Below are 27,164 nucleotides of genomic sequence, written 5' to 3'. Positions count from 1 at the left end.
GAAGAGACATGTGATCCCGGACTCCCAAGTTTCTGGGGGCGGACCCAAACACTGAAGTGAATTGAATTGAAGGCAAATATATGTTTTATAAAAACACTGATAAATAATTGTAACCAGATGACAGAAATGTACAATTTGGAGATCCTTAAAATGGATATTGTACCTACAACTTGAGTCTAAACTCAATTCCGTACGATGTTCTGAGGCAAAACCCCATGAATTATGGAGATTGCAGACACGGGGTTCATGCTAGAAAAATGAACATTTACTGGAATATGGGTAGAAAGGCGGTGTACATGTGTGCCATTTTTGGTAAACGTCCGATATTGGTAAATCAAATAAAAATGAAAATAAGTTGTCTTTTTTGAATGCAAGCTCTTAGGAAGATCAGAGTTGAACAAGCATGGACCATAAGTAATCTGTAATATGTACATGTAATGTCAAACAACTGTGTATCTGGGAAATATGTGTAGTTATGAAAAATAATTTCTAAGGTAAAAGCAAGGGGGCGTTTCTTCAATAGATCGTAAATGGCTGACATCACTCTTACACACTACCCTTTCTCAAATCAGGGACCAAAGAATCCTTTGGCCTATCAGAACCCTGAGTGGGTTGGGCATAGAAGATGAGCCGACCCTCCCACTTTCTAAACACATAAAAGGAGGACAGGTGGGGACTTTCAATTTCCATTTCCTTGCGGATCACGCTGACAGACGACATCACATCCAGAGACTCCAGACTTCAAATCCATCAATCTCCAGAGACAAGAACTTTTGCCAGAACCGGTAGCAGACCCAGAAGGCAGAATTATCCAGAGAGACCAGACCCAAACCAGATCGCTGTGCAGTACTGAGAGCTGACCCAGATCGCTGTGCGCCGAACCAGTACCGGAGTCCAGCCAAACCTGACTAGATCGGGGACGGAGGCCCATTCCTTTCAAAATTATAATGTGAGTACTCAGCCAGAACTGTGCAAAACCCAATCTCTTAGTTTAAAATAATCTAATTCAAACTATTTTAACCTATTGAGAACTGCATCATAGAAATTGTGTCCCTTCTTTTGATTCAAAGCTGAAAAACTGTCATCTGTCATTCTGAACTTTAAAATTTCATTTCCGAAAAACTACCTTCACAAAATCGTCCGTATCTCTTGAACCGTTTGTGGTAGAAGCGAGATGTAACTTTTATTTCAAAGCTGGAATTCTAAGCTTTCCAATGAACCTACTCCTTATAGTTTTTCCATAATCGCGCTCGATGCACTCGGAAAAATTGCCGCGATTTGCGATTTGGCTCAATTTCTTCACTTGTCAAAATAGCAGCGTCTTGCTTTCCTTTGCTGAAATTTGTTTGCAACCTGATAATCATTCATAGAACATTGCTAAAGTGATCCTGAACTAATACAAAGTAACTGTCACCCACCCTGAACCTCTAGAGGGAATTAAAATCATTTTAGCATATTTTTCACTTCATTGCATACCACATTTAAGGGATTTTGCCTGTGTTTAAAATCATACCTGTTTTCCTCTAAGCTCGCTTGGGGGAACTGGAACTTTGTATTGCATTTGTGTGTATTCCTGAGAACTGTGTGTGTCACTTCCACCTCCTTACATTGCATATAGGGAAGGGGGGTGAATTGCCAAAAGGGGAAAAGTGATTATATTATGTTTTGCTGAAATCATATCAAGTTTATTCCTGTGTTGCTTCGTTTCCACCTTGCATTTCCTTGTACCATATAAAGCATTCTCAGCTACCTTATCCTCTATACTACTCCTAAGTAATTAACCAGTGTGCTAGAATCACATCATCCATTGTTGATCACTCACTGTCATATGTCTAAGTGTGATATCAATTATTAATTTATTATAAAAGTGCAATATATATATATATATATATATATATATATATATATATATATATATATATAGTTTAATTCTCAAATAAACCTTTTAAATGTGCAAAAAAAACTTACTTCTTGGCTCAGTGGGGTCAGGGGGATTCTAAGAGAGGGGTGTTATATAAGGGTTGTCATCCAGAGTACACAAACTGGACATACAAATATATAAATAAGGGCTTCCCTTGAGCAATCCCAGACAAGGCACTGACTTAGTGGGACTGCTTGATTGGAGTCTTTAGCACATCCCACTCCCTTCTTTTTGGATAAAATTGCAGTCATAGTACCAATAGTTCCTTTTTTCCACTTCCACCCCTGGGTTAGGCACAGTCAGTGCAGCTGTGACATAATTCGCTTGTAAACAAATCACATATCAGCAACTGACTTATAAACAGACATGTGCATTGCTATTCCACTTCAAATGGGCTAAAAGTAAACATGATGGAATAGATCATGTAGCTTCCCTCGTGGCTGTCCCGCACTGTGGCACGTTTCCCTCCCTGTCAGGCTGCGTCCCTTCTCTAATGGGAGGGTTCAGATACTGATCAGCCAGCAGCCCTCACAGGCCGGCCTTTTTGGAGACTGACTGGTTTATTGTTGGCCTTGACAATATATGCTAGTGTGCTAACATACAAAGATGTCTGGAGCAAAACGATTACATTGTTCTAACAACAACATTCCAGCCCTTAAAATCATTCATTTGAAGTAGGTGATTAAATATGCTATGCAAATGTTTGACAACAGCGAAGAGCACCATATTCCGGAATTTAAAACAAATTGAAAGCATGCAGGCCCGGGCATATTCATGTCACTCATTGTTTGTCTCAGCATTACCGAGCATGACTAGCATGGCTATGGCGAAGTAACGAGCATGACTAGCATGGCTATGGCGAAGTACCGAGCATGACTAGCATGGCTATGGCGAAGTAACGAGCATGACTAGCATGGCTATGGCGAAGTAACGAGCATGACTAGCATGGCTATGGCGAAGTACCAAGCATGACTAGCATGGCTATGGCGAAGTAACGAGCATGACTAGCCTGGCTATGGCGAAGTAACGAGCATGACTAGCATGGCTATGGCGAAGTACCGAGCATGACTAGCATGGCTATGGCGAAGTACCGAGCATGACTAGCATGGCTATGGCGAAGTAACGAGCATGACTAGCATGGCTATGGCGAAGTACCGAGCATGACTAGCATGGCTATGGCGAAGTAACGAGCATGACTAGCATGGCTATGGGGCAGTTTCTGGATGTCATTATACACCAGCAATTATTGGAATGGGCATAGCTAATGCAGTTACATGAATAGAAATCCTGCTGTTTGCATGTTACTACTGAAAAGGGTTTTGGCTTTACATGCATACCAGAGTCTAATCTAGCACCATGCAAGTGCATTAAAGCAAAAGAGAACATACACGTTTTAAAGCAATTAAAGGAAGCATCCGTCCTACATTGACCTTAAATATGGTTTTTGGCCCCTTCTGAGGTGATGATATTTAAAATGACAGACTTGAAAGGAAGTACAATCATCCTCAATTATGAGCAGGAGAGTAACACCTTAGCAGTAAACAAGATAAGCACCTCAAACTACACCAACACATTTAAATTGCAATTTCCACGTTCCACTTCACTTCTTTTCGGGGTCAAGCTGTACCTCTTAGCCGTGTGGACGTCAAGCACAATGACAAAACAAAATGCCCAAACAGTGTTTGTATTATTCACTTGAAGGATGAGAAAGATAAAAGAACGGATTTCGAAATCACTGCTGCACGTTTTGACTCGATTTCAAAATGCTGTACTGTGACCAACACGAATTAGGCCACAGGCCCCAGGGGCGACACCACGGACGGCATTATAAAAGGGTATGGGGGTTAGGTGTAGGGTGGGGGCAGAGAAGAGGCTCACACAGTGGGAGGGCAGCCGCAATGCCTCCACAGTAAATCACCATGGCAACATGGCAAAACTAAACTAGCAGGTGAGAGGGAAAACATCAGGGTGCCCCCAATAGAATAACAAAGGAGAATGGGGGATATAAGGAGCCTCTAGGAAGGGAGAGGCACAACGAAAAGAAAGCACACCCACCTTGGGTAAAGCTTTCAGAAGGAGAAGGACCCTTTTATTTTTCCAATATAGTCTCAGGGAAGGCCTGTGAGCATCAATCCTCTGCCGGCCTGCCTTGGGGCTGCAGTGGATTTTGGAGGACGAAAAGAAGCGTTTCCCCATCTGCTAAAATGGGGAGAGGTGCGGCGGGGGGACGCAAGCTGAAGGCAGACAGGAATGTTTAAACGGACACTGGAGCCCAGCTCTGTGAGCACACGCTCTGCAGGCATGCCAGCCTCTGCCGGTTTAAGAATCAATTCGGAGCACTCCAGACAACAGTGCAGGCCTTGCTGCTCGGTGCATCTGCCCAGAAGAACTTCAAGATGCAGCAAAAGAAAGGCTCCCAGCTCCCACGGGCCCGCTTTTACAAACTTAATCGAGGTAGGGATAGCTCAGTGTGTGTATGCATCAGCAGAGTAAATAGCTTTAAAAGTCAGCCGGCATTTATAATTTTTTAATATAACCTAAGCAAATGTCAAGCATGCCTATGAAAAAGCCTGCATTTGTCACATAACAAATAATTAGACTAGATCGCAAACCACAAGAGTCTTTTGGATATGTTCATGAACTTTAGAATATATTCAATGGTCTCAAATAAATTCCGCAGGGCGGGCATCCGTTGCTCAGTGAGTAAAAGCAGGGGATTCAAGACGTGAGCACGAGCCGGCATGTCCTTTCAATTAGCTGCATTTTCCCAATCCCCCTGCCAGACTGAGAGGGGGAGGGGGCTAGCCCTGCATCCAGCAATAGGTGGGTACCGCTTGCCCTGGGAATAAACACTGCTCCGGTTGGAAAACTAGTGTAGGACAGTCAAAGCTCCTCTCGACTTGGTCTGGGGCATATCCTACTCTGAGTACTGGGGATAGCTGGGCAGAAAGTGGCATGGCTGTGGTTAAAATATAAACAGTACATTACATTAATTAAGCACAGATTGCATGGTACTTTCAATTATAGAAACTTAAAACGCCATTTGAAAGGCAGGTGGTGCTTAGTAGGCACACAGAAACAGGATTTCTTTTAAGTTGGTATTCAGAGCATTTTTTAAACATATGACATTTTCTGCTTCTGCACGCGCACACATTACAGCAAAATACTGGCCCGTAAGCTGCCTGGCACGACTCTTAGTTTTACCTCATCTCAGTTTACAACTTCTTTGCATGACCAGGGGCTGAGAGGGGCTGAGTGAAGGCTCAGAAAATCAACGAGCAAGTGCAACACTGTAGGATCACGGGTCGAGTGCAGGAGACTTCAGATTAGAGGGATGACAGATAGCCCTGCCATTCTGGAGACATTCTTTTACAAGTTCATCCAGGGTGTGTCAAGTGATGTTTGCCAGCGCTCACGAAGCATGCAGAAGCACCACTAAACAGCGAAACCCTTTGACCCAAGGCTGATTGGCCAAAGCAGCCGCGGCCCCACAAGCTGCTTTTCAACATTCGTGCCCTGCAGCAATGAGGCCCAGCAGAGCCCTGCCCCCTGTCCTTCCAGTAGCTTCCTGACTTTGGCTTTCATCCAGTCTCTCCCTGCCCCCTCCCCTTCTCACTCCTCACCTCTGACTGACAGCCCCTGCACCTCTGCCAATGGACGGCCCAGCTGGGAAAGTGTTGACTTTTCAGCAACTTGAGGACGGGGGCCTTGTTAACCGGTTTGCATTGCAAGCCATTAGGGCCGAACATGAGCAAGGGCAGCTCAACAGCTGTAGAAAGAGTTCCGGTGTTGAAAAAAACTGTGCTGGGGTTGGCCACCGGCCAACACCGGCACAAATTAAGCACTGGCACTTAGTGAGGGGAGCATGGTAGGAAGGAATGCGTATAGGATGCTTATAATGAAGTGTTACACAGTCTTGTTGCAAAGATCTTCAATAGCAGTTGTGGTTGTGTTGCAGGCTGTCGGTCTGTGACTTATTGGATGATCTTTAGCACCTCATGTTGACTGTCTTATAACGATTTGGTGCTTTTGATTCCTTGGCGTTGATGATTTCTGCCCTGTAGAGGTGTAATTATTGCTAAAGGGCACATTTGTCTGATATCAAGTTGTTTTTCCTCATGATTTTTTTCAGTTTGCTATTCTCTTTGTTCTTGTGGTATAGGTTTGGCGTAAACTATTTATTGAGGTTCTTTTTGGTGTGTTGATAGCTACAGCTGAGTTAACTCAGTTGTGAAGGTTTGGAAAGTTGCGTAGTTGCTGATCTGGTGAGTTTTCTGGTGGGCCCAGTGTAATAATTGGTTTGTTTGCTTCAGGTCTTTCTAGTAGGCTGTTGTTTCGCACATCTTTCCAAGGGCTGATGAACATTGTGGTTCTTACTGATGGCTCTGTAAGTACAGGAGACTGTGTTAAGATTGTGAATGCAATGGATAGGTTGTTTCATCAGGGAAGGTGGGCTGTAGAGCAGACAATGATTATGTTCTCATTTTATTTTAAACACATCAGCATGTAGCTAGATAAGTGGCTCCGGTCAACAAATATTGTCAGATATTGGCGAATGACAGAAAGGTTAATGGCCACATCTGAAAGTTTGCCAGTGAAGATTGGATTTAAGAAAGGAAGTTCTGAACTTGTGCACCAGTCGGCAACTGGTCTGTTTGATTCACCCAACAAAGTGCATAACGAAGACAAAATTTACTCATTCTATATTTTAAGATACCATAATGATTTCAGCATATTTTTGGAGTTTTCAAATAACAATACCAGCTTTGTTATGTTCTTAAAATACAATTGGCCTCATTATGAGTTTGCCGGTGTGGGAACTACGGTACCGGTAAGCTTCCCCACCTTCTTTTTAAACTCTATGTTAGATCCCCGACCGGCAAACTACGAGTTGTGGTCGCGGGTGCCTTTCTGCCCGCCAGGTCGGACCTGGCGGTCAGAAAGGCACCCGCGAGCACAGCATGTCGGACGCATCGGCACCGTTGCAAACGGTGCCGGTGCATCCGACCTCCCCATTCTCATTGAGACCTATGGGGCAGAATGGCAATGGGGAGCTTCTTTTTCCGGCACCTGCAAATGGGCAAATACCGGGTCTGGCAGGGCTGGAATGCCTCGGTAATTGCACATTCGTGGGCGCCAGACATTTTTGGAAGTATGGCGGCAGCCTGCCGGTTTTACTGGCAAGGATACCGCCAAACCTATAATGAGGCCCAATGTGTTAACAAATGTACAGAGGGTAAAAGGGACAAAAGCACTGGAAGCAAGTCGTGTAAGAGGAAGCCTTCTGACACTATCTTCTGCTCTATTGAAGGACTGGATTCTGTTGAAGCAGAAAATAAATAAATGAATACATTCAATAATCTGTAAACTGGCAGCATTTTACAACCTCGTTTTTAATAGTACGCTGATTGCAAGATCTGTTGTGTGCACCACTGTTCTTATAAATACTGGACAAAAGAAAAGGGTAGAATCACTAACAGTAAAGTGATCATAAATAGCTTTATTATCAACCATCCCATTTTTTAAAGGTCATGAGAATGTTATTCTGGATGTAGCTGAAATGAGTTTACGTACTGTAAATAATATGCAGCCAATACCTAATGACTAATCATACAGCAATTTTCTGTGATTCTTAATGTTTTTACCAAGATGAGACACTGTTATTTCTTCCATATTATTTGATTGTGTATAGTTGGATGCAATGTTAGTGCTATATGGCCTGAAGAAGGCCTGTGTGAAATAAAAGTACTAAAAAGTGAACAGGCACAATACTAGGCTACAGCATTGTTGAAATTTCGATATTTGAGCCGCACAACCAGGTGGCTACATTGCCCCGACACTTCTTTATGGTGATGTAGATCACTAAAGCTTTGTTTGGTATGCACCTGTTCCATGTTCTGATTTGGCTCCCCATGTTTCGACGGGGCCTCACAGAGATTACGATTCTCGCCATCACATTATTATCTTTTTTATAGAGCCCACTGCCAGATAACACCTCCCTAGAAAATTATTTATAAGAAATGAATGCACAGAAAGCACTGCCTGTAATTTAACGCTAACCTTAGCATCAGTTCCATGTAATAAAGTTGCAAAACAGCAGTATAAAAGGAAATTGCAACAAAAAGGCTGTGGTGTGGCCCTCGCAATCCATGTAATGGATGTGGCGGACACCCCTGCAACCCCCGACCCATTACACCACGCAAGAGTAGCAGGTGACACCCCGTCATCCACCGATCCACCTTGTGTGGTATAATGGAAAAACGTTTACAGGGTCACACAACACCCTTTTAGCTGTGATATTTTATTAAAACTGCAATTTTTTGGTGACCATATTACTGGATACCATCTAAGGTTCCATGTAATAAAGTTGCTGCGAAAATTGGGGGTTAAAGAGAAATCACAGCAAAAAGGCTGTGGTGTGGCCCCTGCAATCCATGTAATGGATTGCGGGGGACACCCCTGCAACCCTCGACCCTTTATATTTCAGATGGGGAGCAGGGGACACCACCCGCAACCCCTGATCCTCTTGTGTGGTATAATGGAAAAACATTTACCTGGTTACACCACAGCCTTTTTGCAGCGATTCTTTGTAAAAACTGCGATATTTTGGCGACCATATTACTGGATACATCTAATTGCAGACAAATGAATCCAGTCATTAGAACATCTAGCTCAAAATGATCTAGCTCAAAATGTTCTATCCGGTCTCATCGCTCTCTATGGTGCTCTGTGTCTCTCCTATTTTTTCCAACTGCTTCTCTATCGACTATCCTGCCCTACTCCCTAAATCTGGAAGGAAGAAGTTTAAAAAGGACATCCTGGTCTCCAACCCAGGCCTCCCTATCGCTGACACCTATACCAGCGCCTCCTCCAGGCAAACTTTCACCAACATCCTCTTTGTTGTTCCCTCGCCAGATCTATAGACCCTACATATGGTCTCTGTGCTCTCTCCATTCTCTTCTTCTCCCATTAATGGTGGCACTCGGTGGGGGGCACTCCTGGCCTCCTTCCAGTCCTCTAAGGTCATCATTAATGTTTATGTGAATGGCAGCGTCCTGGTCCAAGGCTCTCAGGCCAACCTTCTCCTCTTCGATAGACACTTTCTGCGCCTCATCAATTTCCTTTCTTCTCCTGCTGTCCCCTCTCTTCCCCCCAAATCTTCATTGCCTCCCCCGTTGCCTCCTCCTTAGCTACCTTGCCCTCTCCTCCTTCCTCTTCTGCCCCCCTCGTGCTCCTTCTACACATCCGCAGGGCGTACCTCTGTGTACCCCTCCCCGGAAGTCCTTCAAGGATGGCAACCTTCTCTATATTGCCACTCTTAACTCTCGCTCAGCTGTCAAACACTCCTCCGACATCTGCCGCCTCCTGCAGGAACTTGGCCTCAATGTCCTCGGTCTGTCACATGCTTTGACACTTTCCTGCCTGATGGCTACAAAATCCTCTCTGATCTTCCCTGAGTGGATTCCTGCCTCTGTCATTCCTATGCAAGCCTACTCCTCTTTCGAATGACTCTTCTGCAGACTCTCTCTCTCTCCTAGCCATTCCCTTATTGTGGCTACTATCTATCGGCCAAAAACTAGAATAACAGGGGATACCAGGAATATCCAAATACTGTGACCTGGCCTGGATAGAACATGCGCAAAATTAACATAAAAGGTCAGAGTAGTAAAGTGTTCCGGTGACCACTGTTGGTGTAGTTACACAACCTACATACTCATACTGAATTCTGAGTACATACAACAACCGTGAAGTACATGCGTCTATCATATAACAATTCTATGAGGTGAAACAATTAAATTCAACCCAGTAGACGCTCAATCAATTAAGTGTTTGTTATTTATTAACATTTATTAAATAAATCACTAGAAAAAGTCATATTTTAGTAAAAAACATACAACAACATTAGTATCAGCAATATTTCATGTAGATCAATCCCTACAATTCATTATTGGACTGATCTGATACACCATTCTCATCCGTAAATCACATCCAACCACACTACAACCATACCACATACATACACTAATCATTCAGAAAATCATTCACAATCCATACAATGATAAAACAATTTATCCTCAGTAAAACCTCAAACAATATAAAACATCATTATACCATATCTAATCCTTTGTTAGTACGAACCATAAATATGACACCTAAGAGCCTATTCCATGTTATTATGGACTTTCCTGGCTCGGGTGGATTTGACTTCTGATTTTGCTCACAAATAACAAAACATCCCCAACCCGACATGTTTCTTTCTGTATAACATCCAGTAGACAGAAATTCTTCAGGGGCACTATGGTCCAGCGGAGTCAGATGGATTGTACATAGAGAAGAAGGAAATATGTAGAATACACCAACAGAGCACACCTAAATGCAAACAAAAGAACACTGAGTCAATCAGGCTAAAATGCTCAAATTACATGATTGACCATTACTGCCATCGTATTTTCAGTAAATGTGGCGTAGATTAGGTTATTAATACCTTTCAACTCTCTTCAACAATGGAAACAGAAAGCGGACCGTAATCCACAGACCAACAGAAGACACCATAATGAATTGGTGCCTCTAAAATCTATCCACCATCACCAACACCTCGTGGTACCTCTTAGACACTCAAAATCAACTAAGTAATACCTCACCGAGGAGTGAGACCTCGAGTTACCCGGAGTCGATAAAACCCGGACCCCACGGGATGAAAAAGATACCACAGTGAGAGTAATCATTTCGAAAACACTTACATTTCGTATTCTGTGATTTTATAATGGAAGTACCCAAACGAGGGTAACCCACAATATCACACTGATGGGGGCACCGCGTCACCACAAAATCACCCTGCGTCCAGGCACTGATTTTTTAGAAGAAAAAGCCTCAACCTGTGTTCAGTACATGAGTGATGGCAACTTGATACCTGTCTGTAAACGCGGAGGCGGAAAACAAAAACAAAATGAGAAGCCATACACTCTGTGAATCCATAGAGATCAACATGAACAGTCTTCCGTATTAGCGTAATGTCTGGAGGGCAACTAAATTAAAGTGATCCCCATCAAAAATGCCAGTACACACCATACACTTCCTTAGTGCACAAGTATCCTAACGGAAAACAAGCTCACCTATGTAAAGTGGTCAAACTCTTTTCAATCTCTGCATGAGTCTCGACCGTGTCACGATAGGACTCTTCTAATACAGTAGTATAGACCACGGCAACAAGGTTAGTCGTGACCATAAAGGTATAGAATTCTGGGACAGAAGGGAGAGAACCACAGAGAGAAATGGATCAGAAAACCATGGTTAATCTGTCAAGTGTCCCATAAGATTACGGGTACCAGAATCACATATCTGCTTAAAAAACCTAATACATGAAGCATGTCATGATTATATACACACATGAACTCGACCTCTATCCCATATGCACGTTCACCGCTAAATGGTCTTGAACAAGGGACAGATCACACGAATGGAGGCTATAAGAATATGCCGAGTGTCCTCTGTCTACAGATCTATACGGCTGCGAAGTCAGAAAGAAATATAACATAATAACCGTTCTTAGGCGGGAATGTCTTGCACATGAAGCGGAATTGCAAAGAGAACTGTCCCTAAAACCCCTCTGACCTCAGTGACTGTTTTCCGACAAAAAAATAACATAATATCCGCACTTATGCGAGAATGTCTTACGCATGCAGCGAAATTTCAAAGGGAACTATCCCTGGAGCCACTCTTACCTCAATGACTATCTTCCGACAGACAACCAGGGTGGCCGCGTAAATCCAATCGGTATTGTCATGTGGCACACACGTGACTCGCACGTAACGCGAGCCGAACCGGCGAGGCACGCCCCCCAACAGGCTCAAAGGAGGCACGGCCAGATATTCAACCAGCAAGGTACCGCTGGTCAAAATAACCATACACCTCGATTGTATAGATGGAAGACCCGTGAGTGTCGGAAAAGGACAAGCGGGGGACGGGAAAAAATAGCACGCGGAGAGCAGGAAGAAAAACACCAACATGGGTTGGATACAAGTGTGTACATAAGAAAACTCCTACAGTGCATTATAGGATATAAACATAATCAATCCTATCAGTCCTGGAAAGCTAAAGCATGTGTCAATACAACACACGTCAAAAAACACATTCCGATCATGTATCAGGGGGGGCAAGATGGTAACCATCAATGAGGCCAAACGAGCCATCAATCTGAATATCAGGCTACAACCCAATCAGAGAGAGTATTCTGGATTAAAAATTCCAATCTATCGCCTCATTTAAGCCAACCACATGGCTTTTACTCAAAAAAATAAGTTTAGTCTCCTCCTTTGATAAAGTCTATTTATCCACAGAAGCGTTGTTGGTAATCGTAATCTTTTTTAGTATGGTCCATCTCAGATCCTCACAATTGTGGTTCCGCATTATAAAATGTCCTACCATCGGGGCTGTTAAATTCCTAAGTCTGATACAGCTCTTATGTTCGCTGATACTACTTTGATTCTTCGGTCGGTTTTACCGATGTACATTTTATGGCAAGGACACCAGATGGCGTATATTACAAAACTCGAATTGCAATTCGTGAAACTTCTTTGTTCCCAGAGTCTGGGAAGTCCAATATCCACCTCGGTGGTACGTCTAGTCAGGGGACAGCACACACACATGCCACACGGGGCATGTCCCCTCAGTTTAGGTAACCCCCACTGTTGAGTGATGGTGGCTTGTTTGTTAAGCTTATTACTGATGTCATTTCTGCACACCATCTCCTTAACATTGCGACCCCTTTAAAAGGCGCATCGTGGGGTCGACACTGGTATCTTAGTATGCGGTAACAGATGCCAGTGTCTTTTAACAATCTTAACCACCTGGTTGGAAAGATCGTTAAAGGTACTCACGAAAACTAGAGAGTCTGACTCAGAAGAGCTGGTTTTCGGTCTGTATTCTAGCAAGGCCTCCCGGTGATTATTGGAGGCCCTCTTCAGAGATCTCTTAACAATTTTCGTGGGATATCCACGTTGAATCAGATTATGACTCAAATATAAGGCTTCCAACTCGAACCTTTCTTTGTCACTGCTGTTCCGCTTGAGTTGGAGAAATTTTCCGAAAGGGAGATTATCCCTAAGGGCCTTGGGGTGAAAACTGTCATATCTGAGAAGATAATTCCTATCCGTGCTTTTGTGAAAAGGTTTCAATCCCAATACATTGCTGCACGGTTTAGAATAGATGGTCAGATCGAGAAAATCTATATGTTCCCTCTGGAAGTTCATGGTGAACTTCAAAAAAGGGTTAATCCCATTCAACCACTGAAAAAAAGTTTGTAAAGTGGTTTCGTCGCCATGCCATATTAACAGTACATCGTCAATGTACCTACGCCACAACAAGATACATTCTTTGAAGACATTCTGTTCGCTATAAATACTCATGTGCTCTACAAAATCCACATAAAGGTTGGCTAAAGATGGTGCCACAGCCGAGCCCATGGCAGTGCCATGGACCTGTTGGTAAAACCGGCCATCAAATTGAAAATAATTTTCAGTCAAAGCTAGCTCCGTGCACCATAAAATGAAAGAATTAGGTGTCATCCCGGTGCTGCGTTTAGTTACCAACAACTCCTCGATAACGTCCAAAGTGGATGACTGGGGAATTTTGGTATATAAGGAGACAATGTCCAGAGTTACAAGAATATCCTCATGGGGATCGAAATGCGAATTTTCAATCAACTTGATGACAGCCATAGAATCTTGGACATAGGATTTCATTTTGCTAACATGTCCTTTTAAAAAGGAATCAGCAAATTTGGCCAAAGGTTCCAGTACTGCATTTGTTCCCGAAACTATTGGTCTACTCGGAGGATTCAATAATGTTTTATGAATCTTCGGCAAGATATAAAACAAAGGAACACTAGGATCTCTCTTAACCAGATACTCAGCTTCCTTCTGAGTTATCCAATTCCTGTCCCTAGCCTTTTCGACTTTATGGGCAATGATATTCATCAAACGTGCCGTGGGATCCTGTTCAACAAGTTTATAAAAGGTGGTATCTGAAAGCTGTCGTAAACACTCTGCAACATAATCTTGACGGTTCAATAGCACTATCACACCACCCTTATCAGCACCACGTATTACTATAGCCTGGTTGGTTTTCAGAGATTCTAACGCTTTCCGCTGTGCCCTCGAGCAATTCTGGAAGGAAATCGGAGATTGGGTACGTTCCAACATATCCAGATCTGCTAAAACCCGTCTCACGAACACCACGGACTCTGGACTGTGGCTCGTGGTTGGTGAACAAAAAGAGGATCGATTATGTAAACCGCTATTTCTATCTTCATCCTCAAAAGGATTCTCATGGAAGTACTGTTTTAAATGTATCTTCCTAAAAAGTTCCTCTATTTCTACCCTAGAGACAAAACGGTTGTATGAGATAGTTGGAACAAATCCAAACCCCTTTTCCAGAACAGAAGTCTCAACCGGAGTGGGTGTATATGCGGACAGATTAATCAATAAGCTTTGTTGTTCCTCGTTACTGGTGGTTCGTAATCCCAGTTTTGTTGGTCCTGATCTAAAAAACCAACAGAGGGTCCCCTACCTCTAGTGAATGGCCAAGTGTTCTGGGACCTCCGTCTGTTGGAATTACCACGACCCCGATTGTTACCACGTCTTTGTTGTCTACCACCACCTCCACGAGAGAAAGTATCTTCGTCTGAACTGTGCGAGCTGAACGAGATGTTGGTGAACCTCGCATTTTTCTGTTGTTGAATTTTAGATACCCCGTCATAATGTTGATCAGGTACGTACCCCTCTTAGGTGTAACGGAACGCTTTCTCATGAGAGAAATCAGTAATATCTATTTTGAGCCGTCTAATGCGGTCTCGTACTGAGAACTTTTTAAAATCATTCATTTCCCGAATGATCTCATCCAGTCTCTTCGTGTAAACCTCCAGCGGGACAAGTTTTTTAATGGCTTCTTCTAATTTAGACAGTTCTTCAAGTTGTTTCACTGACATTTCTTTCGCTGTATCAATTATTAATATCAGCCAATCCCTGCCGCATTTGTTCGCAATGTAACTCCACCTAATGACAAATTCCTTATTGTCCAGAAATAATCGTGGCTCATTCCTCACCACTAAACCTCGTGGTAAGACGCCATTGCGCAGGTATTCCAGCATTATAGTGCCATGGAGTTCTGTGCGAATAGATCTTTTACGAAGTTGAAAAAGCTCATCCCAGTTACTGATATTGGTAAGTGGGGAACTCTCTCCATCGTTAGAGAACAGAAAGGATTGGGCCAGTAATTCAGCCACATATATATCGTCATAACTGCGAGTTTTGTCGGCCGCCATTGTTTACTAGACTGGGCAGAACACTTATGCAAGTAGGAGGTAACGTGGTTGATTGAGAATATCCAAAACGGCAACGAAGTGCAGGATGATAGAAAAATGTTCCTTATTGAAGAAAGGAAAAGGAAGGAAAAAATCCCACGGACAAAAACCGTGCAAAAATGCCAAAAACTAGAGTAACAGGGGATACCAGGAATATCCAAATACTGTGACCTGGCCTGGATAGAACATGCACAAAATTAACATAAAAGGTCAGAGTAGTAAAGTGTTCTGGTGGCCACTGTTGGTGTAGTTACAAAACCTACATACTCATACTGAATTCTGAGTACATACAACAACCGTGAAGTACATGCGTCTATCATATAACAATTCTATGAGGTGAAACAATTAAATTCAACCCAGTAGACGCTCAATCAATTAAGTGTTTGTTATTTATTAACATTTATTAAATAAATCACTAGAAAAAGTCATATTTTAGTAAAAAACATACAACATTAGTATCAGCAATATTTTATGTAGATCAATCCCTACAATTCATTATTGGACTGATCTGATACACCATTCTCATCCGTAAATCACATCCAACCACACTACAACCATACCACATACATACACTAATCATTCAGAAAATCATTCACAATCCATACAATGATAAAACAATTTATCCTCAGTAAAACCTCGAACAATATAAAACATCATTATACCATATCTAATCCTTTGTTAGTACGAACCATAAATATGACACCTAAGAGCCTATTCCATGTTATTATGGACTTTCCTGGCTCGGGTGGATTTGACTTCTAATTTTGCTCACAAATAACAAAACATCCCCAACCCGACATGTTTCTTTCTGTATAACATCCAGTAGACAGAAATTCTTCAGGGGCACTATGGTCCAGCGGAGTCAGATGGATTGTACATAGAGAAGAAGGAAATATGTAGAATACACCAACAGAGCACACCTAAATGCAAACAAAATAACACTGAGTCAATCAGGCTAAAATGCTCAAATTACATGATTGACCATTACTGCCATCATATTTTCAGTAAACGTGGCGTAGATTAGGTTATTAATACCTTTCAACGCTCTTCAACAATGGAAACAGAAAGCGGACCGTAATCCACAGACCAATAGAAGACACCATAATAAATTGGTGGCTCTAAAATCTATCCACCATCACCAACACCTCGTGGTACCTCTTAGACACTCAAAATCAACCAAGTAATACCTCACCGAGGAGTGAGACCTCGAGTTACCCAGAAGTCGATAAAACCCGGACCCCACGGGATGAAAACGATACCACAGTGAGAGTAATTGTTAAGACGGATTTCTGAACTCTGTCCTGGTGGCGCAGAAGTTCAGAAGGCCAACCTAATTACTTGGAACAGGGTAACCTCTGGACAAGCCAGACCAATCAAGGTAGCGATCGCGGCGGTCAAGACTAGGTCTCAAGAGGGGTGAGGGTGACTGGAAGCCCGCAATGAGCACACAAAGCAAGAGCGCTTACAAACTACTCCAAACAGTTGTTATATCAAAAATATAAACACATTTATTTTAAGGCCTTTAAAACAATGACCGTAGCGAGAAAATCACAATATCACAATATTAAACCAACACATACCATATCAACACAATATATATACAAATACACAGTCGCAAGCGTTTAAAGCACGAAATATGTAGTCTACCTGAAAGGAAAGGAAAACAGGCAGTGCGATAACGCTTTAGACTCAGTTCGCCTTCAGAGGCACCTAACTAGATGGAAGTCCGAGCCCTGCGAAGAGTGGAGCCTTGTGCTCAAAGTACCTGCCACGCCGGTGCCAACGGGCAAAAGGGGAAGCTCTTCGGAGGAAGTCAGGCAGTTCGGGTTAGTGCACAGCAGAAGGAGAACAGGTTCCGCAACTCAAGCGCAGCCTCCACAGTGGGCAGAAGCAGAGCGCGAGTACGGCCAAAAGGGGGCTGTTTTTACACAGCAGGGAAAAGCCATGGGATACTGCAGGAGGGTGACCAGATCCTAGCTAAACTACTCACCGGTCCCCGAAGCAAGCAGACCCAGGCTTCTCCACGTTAGTTTCAGCAGCTGGCAGGTTCAGAAGAGCAGGAAACGCCTCGTAGTCGTGTAGAGCAAAAAGACGTCCCAATCGACGAAACCAGCACAGTTTTGTTGCCGCAGCAGGACAACGGAGCGGCCGTGTGTATTCAAGCCAAATGTACACTCCTCCCTTCAGACTTGGGAACGCCAAGTGTACGAAGCGTGGGAGAGTGACAAGGACTCGAAATACAACACAACCTGGCGGCAGTTACAGAGCAGGACTCCCTTGTAAGCTGGTCAGTCAACTGGATGGCCCAGAGACACTTCCGAAGGCTTAGTTGGCAGGAGATGATGAAGTCGCCGGGAATAGCTGTTCCTGCTATTCCAAAGGTCGAAGCACCAGTACAGGCCTTCTGGTTCGATCCAAGGAGGAAAGGGTTTCACAGGACGACAGCAGTGCAAAGGAGGATTCCTTCAGCGGGTCACCAGCGATTCCTCGGTCCAGCCTCTTGGTTGCAGGATACTTGGCTCCTGTATTCCTTCGTTCGTGAGAACTCAGGAGATCGACATGGCAGTGGTGTTTCCAGCTCCCTCTTATCCACGGTTCCCTTCGCGCCAAAACGGAGGGGAGCCAATGGGAGATCCGCTCATCAACACACATACCATACGTGGACCAATCACGGACCACGGTGGTCCCAGGCATTCACACCACCCCAGACTCTCTGGCACCCAGGATGTGTATTGGGACCAGACATCCCAGCCCACACCCTGGAGGCACACAAACGACATGTAGAAGCCCGCGAAAGCAACCACGTTTCGCGGGAAAGTACATGCCCAAATAAGGAAGGCCCCGGGTCGCCCGACCTGGGGAAGGTGAAGGGAGCAAGACGGTCAGTGGACAAGACAAAGGAGCCTCGTGGTCTGGCCATTTTGGGAGCCAGGCCACCATTTTGGGTTCAGTGCGAAAAACGTGCTCAGAACGCCAAAAGGAGCTCAAAATAAACAAAACGATCGCTGCCACCATTCGAGTCCCTGAATGACTTGCACCGATCAAATACCATCCTAAAAGAGTATCTAGGGTCTGTAGAGGCTAGAGACCCAAGAGAGCTGTAACTTAGCTTACAGTGCCCTCTTGTGTCATGTTGCACTAAAGCCGCAACACGATAAAAGCAACTACGGGAAACAGCGTTCCCCGGTACTGACTGTCTTAAGGGCATGTCAGTTTCCCCGTAAGAAAGGAGCGAAAGCCCAGAGAAGTGCGGCAGAAGGCTGTACTTCTCTGGCAAAGTCAAGAACAAGGTTAAAAACAATAGCAAAAAGGTTAGGGGTTGCCACATGGAAGGAAAATTCCCTACAATTACGAAATCTTTCCTAACACTCGCCCCTCCCAGACTATGGACAGGGGGAACTAATCCACCCCTGGATGAGTCTCTTGTTCAGGTCGGTAAAACATTCTGGACAACCCATCAGCAGTGCTATGTTGGACACCTGGCCTATGCTCAATAGTGAAGTCGAAGCCTTGTAGACTTATGGACCACCTAAGCAACTTTGGATTCTCCCCCTTCATGTTCATTAGCCACTTTAACGGCTTATGGTCAGTCTGCACAGTGAAGTGGGTCCCATAGAGGTAGGGCCTCAGCTTCCTTAGGGCCCACACAACAGAGAAACATTCTTTCTCTACCGTGGACCATCTGAGCTCTCTGTCCTTAAGCTGGCGACTAATAAAACCGATAGGGTGTTCCTTACCCTTCTCATCTACTTGTGATAGTACAGCTCCTATCCCAGTGTCAAAGGCATCCGTCTGCACGATAAAAGGTCTTTGATAATCAGGGGCCCTGAGCACAGGGGCCTGGCACAAGGAGTCTTTTAAGCCATTGAAGGCCTTCTCACACTCGTCAGTCCAAGTTACCTTCTTGGGTTTCTTCGGAGTTGTGAGGGCAGTCAGAGGAGCAGCTATGGTGCCATAGTCTGCCACAAAATTGCGGTAATACCCCGTGAGTCCTAAAAAGGCTCTCACTTGGGTTTGCGTAGTGGGGGTAGGCCAGTCTTGTACTGCTTGTACCTTACTGGATAGAGGCTGTCTCCTCCCTCCAACTACTTCATGTCCAAGGTAAACCACTGAGCCTTGTCCATTTTGGTGAGGGGCCACTCGGACACCCTCAAAAGAGCTAACTGAAGGACTGCTTGGGAACAGGTCGGGGAGAGGTTCAGACTCCTCTTCCTCAACATCTGAAGCCAGTAGCAGTGCTGCGATTTCGACGCTTGGGCCGAAAGCCTTCAGCCTATTCACGGGAAGCACTTTTGGAGCCTGTCCAGGCCTTCCAAGGTCCACTGAATAGTTAACCTCACCCAGGGGCTCCACCACTGGGCAAGGACCTGACCATTTATCCTGTAAAGCTCGAGGCCTTATGAGATTCATGATCAGGACTTGCTGACCAAGTGTAAAGTTGATGAGGGAAGCTTTCTGGTCGTACCAATGTTTCACCAGCGCTTGCCCTGCCTTCAATTTATCACTAGTCAAGCCCATCAGAAGTACCATCCGTTTTCTGAGCCCTAGCACATAATCAACTACATTGGTAGTAACAGGGGGAGTGGGCATCTCCCATCCCTCTTTGACGATGGCTAAGGGTCCCCGTACGGGATGACCGAACAGAAGTTCGAAGGGGCTGAAGCCAACACCCTCCTGTGGTACCTCTCGGTAGGCAAACAGTAAGCATGAAACAAGAAGATCCCATTTCCTTCTCTGAGGCTCCTCCAGAGCCCCAAACATGCTCTTTAACGTCCTGCTGAAACGCCCCCCCAGACCATTGGTCTGGGGGCGGTATGCAGAAGAGAACCTGTAGGTGTCCCCACATTCTTTCCACATAGCCTGCCTATACTTCGACATAAAGTTGCTGCCATGATCCGACACAACTTCTTTAGGGAAGCCAACCCTAGTAAACATGCCGAGTAAAGCTTCTGCAACTGGCTTGGCAGTTACAGTTGTAAATGGGACGGCCTCAGGATACCTGGTTGCATGGTCGACCAGCACCAGGATAAACCTATTGCCTGAGGATGTTTGCGGGTCAAGGGGACCAACCATGTCGATCCCTACCCTTTCAAATGGTACCCACACAACTGGGAGCGGTACCAACGGAGCTTGGATTGTCGCGCCAACCTTACCAGACAACTGGCAGGCGGCACAACTCCTGCAGTGACTTTCTACTTGCTCCCCCATCTTGGGCCAGTAGAAGTGCATGGATAACCTTTGCTTGGTCTTCCTCACACCAAGGTGACCAGCAAGGGGAACTTCATGCGCCAACTGCAGGAGGAAGGGCCTAACAGCAAGGGGAACCACCAACCTCCTATGGTCTCCTTCTGTAGACTCTGTGGGCTCACTATACAGGAGTCCACCTTCCCAATAAATCCTATGCTTCCCAGGAGGCTCACCCTCAAGCTGGGAGCAGGCCTGTCTCCTTAGACCTTCCAGAGATGGGCACTCACGTTGGCCTTTACTGAATTCGTCCCTATCAGGACCTCCTTCAACTAACAAGTCTTTTAGTTCAGGATGATCGTTGGGGTCGAATACTTCAGGCATCGCCACCTCCTCGTCAGGCCCGGGCGATTGACCAACTTCCTCCACCGCAGTGGTAGGTGAGCTCGGGGGAATATTCTCTTTCCCTCGTCTTGACTTGTAGACTCCTTTCGCCTTGGGTTTCCCCTTCGGCTGGGGCGGCGTATTGGACTTGGCCAATGCTGCCCGTGCTTGAGACCGTGTGTAGGGTCTTTCGGCAGTGTCTCCTACGAGCCCTAAAGCTCTGAGATCATTACCTAACAAGACCTATCCCGGGACGTTTCTCTGAATGCTCACTGGAATCCTGACTGCTGTACCATTTAAAGTAAGATTTACAGGGATCACGGGAAACATACGGAGGGGGCCGTCAGCCAACTTAGTGGGCATCAGAGTAGCTCTGGCAACTTCCTCTGAGTCTACCAAGGTAGAATCCACTACAGTGCGACTGCACCCACTATCCCTAAGAGCTGGAGTATCCACTCCATTGATCAGCACACTGTCTTTAAAGTAGTGCTTGGTATTATCCGGAATCCTAGCATAAGCCTCTGCGACTTTAGGCTCCCAGGAACCCAGGGACACTAAAACTACCTCAGCCTCTATTCCGCTGGGAAATGAGTCTGAGGAGAAGGATGCTCCTGTAATCTCTTCTTCCTCGTAGGAGGAGAAGGCCAGATTAGCGGAGTGGACCCCCAAAGGTCTAACCTTACAACGGGGATCCCCCTTCACATGGTCAGTTGCTCCACAAGAAAAACAAGCCCCAGTGGGTCTGTTTACGTAGGGAGGCTTATTGTAACCAGAGTTCTGTTTTGGAGGCTGACCTCCACTACCCTGTGAGTTCTCTTGTGTCTTACCCTTGTTTTTCTTTTTGTGGCCCTTATGGGAAGAAGATTTAGCAGATTCCCCACCCTCCATATCTTTGGACTTTTTCCCTTCCTCCTGCTTACCAGGATGAGTTTTGTCCTTATGGGACACTCGATGTGACACCCATAAGTCTGCTGCAATGGCCAGCTTCTTAGGATCTATCTCCTTCGAATCGGCCAAATGGTGCTTAAGCTCCGGGGAAGAAGAAGCAAAAATGTGTTCCAGCATGACCAGATTGATCATGCCTTCGAAGGTAGAAACCTTATAACCTTCGACCCAGCCAGTTAAGTTTTTCAAAGATTCAGCGACATAAGATACCCAAGTACCACCTTCCTTTTTCTTATACTCTCAAACGCTTTAAATATTGGGCCGGAGTCTTCCCAAACTTTAAAATGAGAGTTTGCTTTAACATTGCGAAATCAGCCCGCTCAGCCTTCGACATTTCCATAATGGCACTACAGCCAGAATGGGGCAGTCTACTGAGCAACCACGCAATCTTATCAGCACTGTCAACTTTTTGAACCTCGCATGCATACTCAAACGCATTCAGCCAGTCCATAATGTCATTCCTTTCTTCATACACACTGAGCAGATCTTTTGGAAACCGTGGATGAGAGGAAGCCCCAGACCCATGTCCAGAACCCTTGGACCCATTTGAAACCTGAAGCTTGGCCAGTTCCAACTGGTGATCCCTGTCTTTCTGTTTTTCTGCCTGTTCGATTTTTAGTTTGGCTATGCTGAATTCAAGCTCCTGCTGCCTAAACCGCAGCTCTTGCTTCTTGAATTCAAGCATAGCCTCCCCATCAATACTGGCAGAGGAAACATTAGACATTACATCCTCCCTGTCCTCGTGGTCGCGATGGATCAGTGCAGCGGCAGAACCGTCGGTTCTACCAGTAAGAGCAGCCCCACCACCTTCTGCACTGTCCTCGGAAGTTATAGCGTCAAGCTGCGCTTCTTGCCACGCCACGATTCTCTGGATCATTTCCAATTTTGTGCCTTGAGAGGAAACACCTCTCTCTGCACACATCTTTTTCAGCGTTTCTGATTTGGAAGCATTTAAAGTTAACAACGTATTTGCTTCCATACTGTTTGATAGGACTATGGCCTTTTTAAAGTTATATTACAACAATTCACTACGTGTACTGTTTGGAATAACCTGAAATGCCTTAGTTCGAGCGCAACACCGGATACCTTCAGTCGTATCCCACCGCTGTACACCAATTTGTTAAGACGGATTTCTGAACTCTGTCCTGGTGGCGCAGAAGTTCAGAAGGCCAACCTAATTACTTGGAACAGGGTAACCTCTGGACAAGCCAGACCAATCAAGGTAGCGATCGCGGCGGTCAAGACTAGGTCTCAAGAGGGGTGAGGGTGACTGGAAGCCCGCAATGAGCACACAAAGCAAGAGCGCTTACAAACTACTCCAAACAGTTGTTATATCAAAAATATAAACACATTTATTTTAAGGCCTTTAAAACAATGACCGTAGCGAGAAAATCACAATATCACAATATTAAACCAACACATACCATATCAACACAATATATATACAAATACACAGTCGCAAGCGTTTAAAGCACGAAATATGTAGTCCACCTGAAAGGAAAGGAAAACAGGCAGTGCGATAACGCTTTAGACTCAGTTTGCCTTCAGAGGCACCTAACTAGGTGGAAGTCCGAGCCCTGCGAAGAGTGGAGCCTTGTGCTCAAAGTACCTGCCACGCCGGTGCCAACGGGCAAAAGGGGAAGCTCTTCGGAGGAAGTCAGGCAGTTCGGGTTAGTGCACAGCAGAAGGAGAACAGGTTCCGCAACTCAAGCGCAGCCTCCACAGTGGGCAGAAGCAGAGCGCGAGTACGGCCAAAAGGGGGCTGTTTTTACACAGCAGGGAAAAGCAATGGGATACTGCAGGAGGGTGACCAGATCCTAGCTAAACTACTCACCGGTCCCCGAAGCAAGCAGACCCAGGCTTCTCCACGTTAGTTTCAGCAGCTGGCAGGTTCAGAAGAGCAGGAAACGCCTCGTAGTCGTGTAGAGCAAAAAGACGTCCCAATCGACGAAACCAGCACAGTTTTGTTGCCGCAGCAGGACAACGGAGCGGCCGTGTGTATTCAAGCCAAATGTACACTCCTCCCTTCAGACTTGGGAACGCCAAGTGTACGAAGCGTGGGAGAGTGACAAGGACTCGAAATACAACACAACCTGGCAGCAGTTACAGAGCAGGACTCCCTTGTAAGCTGGTCAGTCAACTGGATGGCCCAGAGACACTTCCGAAGGCTTACTTGGCAGGAGATGATGAAGTCGCCGGGAATAGCTGTTCCTGCTATTCCAAAGGTCGAAGCACCAGTACAGGCCTTCTGGTTCGATCCAAGGAGGAAAGGGTTTCACAGGACGACAGCAGTGCAAAGGAGGATTCCTTCAGCGGGTCACCAGCGATTCCTCGGTCCAGCCTCTTGGTTGCAGGATACTTGGCTCCTGTATTCCTTCGTTCGTGAGAACTCAGGAGATCGACATGGCAGTGGTGTTTCCAGCTCCCTCTTATCCACGGTTCCCTTCGCGCCAAAACGGAGGGGAGCCAATGGGAGATCCGCTCATCAACACACATACCATACGTGGACCAATCACGGACCACGGTGGTCCCAGGCATTCACACCACCCCAGACTCTCTGGCACCCAGGATGTGTATTGGGACCAGACATCCCAGCCCACACCCTGGAGGCACACAAACGACATGTAGAAGCCCGCGAAAGCAACCACGTTTCGCGGGAAAGTACATGCCCAAATAAGGAAGGCCCCGGGTCGCCCGACCTGGGGAAGGTGAAGGGAGCAAGACGGTCAGTGGACAAGACAAAGGAGCCTCGTGGTCTGGCCATTTTGGGAGCCAGGCCACCATTTTGGGTTCAGTGCGAAAAACTTGCTCAGAACGCCAAAAGGAGCTCAAAATAAACAAAACGATCGCTGCCACCATTCGAGTCCCTGAATGACTTGCACCGATCAAATACCATCCTAAAAGAGTATCTAGGGTCTGTAGAGGCTAGAGACCCAAGAGAGCTGTAACTTAGCTTACAGTGCCCTCTTGTGTCATGTTGCACTAAAGCCGCAACACGATAAAAGCAACTACGGGAAACAGCGTTCCCCGGTACTGACTGTCTTAAGGGCATGTCAGTTTCCCCGTAAGAAAGGAGCGAAAGCCCAGAGAAGTGCGGCAGAAGGCTGTACTTCTCTGGCAAAGTCAAGAACAAGGTTAAAAACAATAGCACAAAGTTTAGGGGTTGCCACATGGAAGGAAAATTCCCTACAATTACGAAATCTTTCCTAACAGTAATCATTTCGAAAACACTTACATTTCGTATTCTGTGATTTTATAATGGGAGTACCCAAACAAGGGTAACCCACAATATCACACTGATGGGAGCACCGCGTCACCACGAAATCACCCGGCGTCCAGGCACTGATTTTTTAGAAGAAAAAGCCTCAACCTGTGTTCAGTACATGAGTGATGGCAACTTGATACCTGTCTGTATACGCGGAGGTGGAAAACAAAAACAAAATGAGAAGCATTACACTCTGTGAATCCATAGAGATCAACATGAACAGTCTTCCTTATTAGCGTAATGTCTGGAGGGCAACTAAATTAAAGTGATCCCCATCAAAAATGCCAGTACACACCATACACTTCCTTAGTGCACAAGTATCCTAACGGAAAACAAGCTCACCTATGTAAAGTGGTCAAACTCTTTTCAATCTCTGCCTGAGTCTCGACCGTGTCACGATAGGACTCTTCTAATACAGTAGTATAGACCACGGCAACAAGGTTAGTCGTGACCATAAAGGTATAGAATTCTGGGACAGAAGGGAGAGAACCACAGAGAGAAATGGATCAGAAAACTATCTATCGGCCACCTGGTCAGATCTCCTCCTTCCTCTCTGAGTGGGCTAACCTCTCCTCTTCAGTCTTGGTCTCGACCACACAACTCTGCCTTCTTGGAGACTTCAACATCCACCTGGATACCTCTGGTCCTCCCTCTGGACTCTTTTGCAACCTCTGTGACTCTCTCTCCCTCTCTATTCTCCCCTCTGGCCCGATTCACTCTGTAGCGCACACTCTGGATATTTTGATCTCCTCAGCCCTTCCCCTTTCTGTCCCTCTCACCACTCCTCTCTTCTGGATTGATCACTTTCTCTTTTCCACCCATCTCACCCTCTCTACCCCCCAGGCCAAGCCACCTCCATCACTGCCACCCACCTTCTTGGTCATCCGACCCATGAAGCGCGTGTCAGTCGAGGCTTTCGCCGCCACTTTCTCACCCCCCATGCCCTTTTGGCTGACTCTCACCCTGACACAGCCCTTACTATGCTCCACCCTGCTATAACTGATACTCTTGATATTCTTGCCCCTGTCATGAGAATCCGCTTGAAGCTCAAAGCCAAGTGCAACTCCTGGTACGACTCAGACCTCATCACCCTTAAACGCAAGTGCAGGGTGGCTGAGAGGAAATGGCGTGCCTCATGTACATCATCTGACAAACTGGCCTGCCACCTGCTTCAAAGGCAATACCGGCTCTCAGTCCGCATCAAGAAGAGAGCGCATATCCAAGCTTGCGTCTCTGCGGCATCTAACAACTCAGCTGAACTGTTTAAAATCTGCAAGGAACTGGCCAATCCTGCCGCAGTCTCTACCTCTCCTGTCCCTTCCCAGGCCCTCTGCACGGCACTGGCTTCTCACTTCATCTCTAAAACTCAGGACATCCTATCCTCACTCTCCTCCTCTCCCCTCCCTCTCTCCCTCTACTCCCTGCTCTTCCTCTGGCACGTCTGCTGCCACCTCTCCTCCCTCCTTCTCTGCCTTTTCCCTGTTCTCCGCTGACAAGGTTTCTAGACAAGTCTGATCTATGAAAGTCTCGTCCAAACAGGTTCACCCCTGTTCCTCCAAAACCATCAAGGACCACATCGACTCCCTGGCTCTTTCCCTGGCCGACTTCTGAACCACTCCTTCACCACCGGAGTCTTCCCATCTCCGCTGGACCACACCCTTGTGCACCCTCTTCTTAAATAACCCTCTGCCGACCCCTCCTGCCCGGCTAACTATACCCCAATCTCCATCACTCCCTTCCTGGGCAAACCCCTAGAAAGGCTGGCCATCTCCCAGCTCAATCTCCACACTGAATCTGTTGGTTTCCTTCATGACCATCAGTCTGGCTTCAGAGCTACCAGAAGCACAGACTGCACTCCTGAACATCCGTGAAGACCTGCTCTCCAACCTTGATTCTAACACCCCCTGTTTCCTCATCCTGCCTGATCTCTCTTCTGCCTTTGACATGGTCAACCGTGCCATCCTGCTCAAATGCCTCTGTGAAAACCTGGGTATGACCGGTCAGGCCCTAGCGTGGCTGACTTCTTTCCTCTCTGACCGACCCTCCCAGGTATAAATTGGGTCCTTCCTCTCTGCTATCGTTTTCCCTACATGTGGTGTCCCCCA

General features: G+C 45.8%; 1 protein-coding gene across 2 annotated transcripts in view; it reads left to right on the top strand.

Moving 5' to 3' along the window:
* Positions 1 to 27,164, top strand: part of LOC138515885 (neuropeptide FF receptor 2-like) — a 620,178-nt gene that overhangs the window by 447,158 nt on the left and 145,856 nt on the right. The window contains exon 1 of one of the 2 annotated variants that reach the window (XM_069630643.1): positions 365 to 949. The exons of the other annotated variant lie outside the window; for it this stretch is intronic. Within the exon in view, the coding sequence (XP_069486744.1) occupies positions 948 to 949 (2 nt within the window). The 5' untranslated portion in view covers positions 365 to 947. Of the gene's footprint in view, positions 1 to 364; positions 950 to 27,164 lie in introns of those variants that run through there. 2 annotated transcript variants of the gene reach the window in all.

Source organism: Ambystoma mexicanum, chromosome 6q, assembly GCF_040938575.1.
Source record: "Ambystoma mexicanum isolate Mex_15411 chromosome 6q, UKY_AmexF1_1, whole genome shotgun sequence".
Taxonomy (NCBI): Eukaryota; Metazoa; Chordata; class Amphibia; order Caudata; family Ambystomatidae; genus Ambystoma; species Ambystoma mexicanum.
Note: the sequence above shows the minus strand (reverse complement) of the source record. Positions and strands in the feature narration are given on the sequence as shown.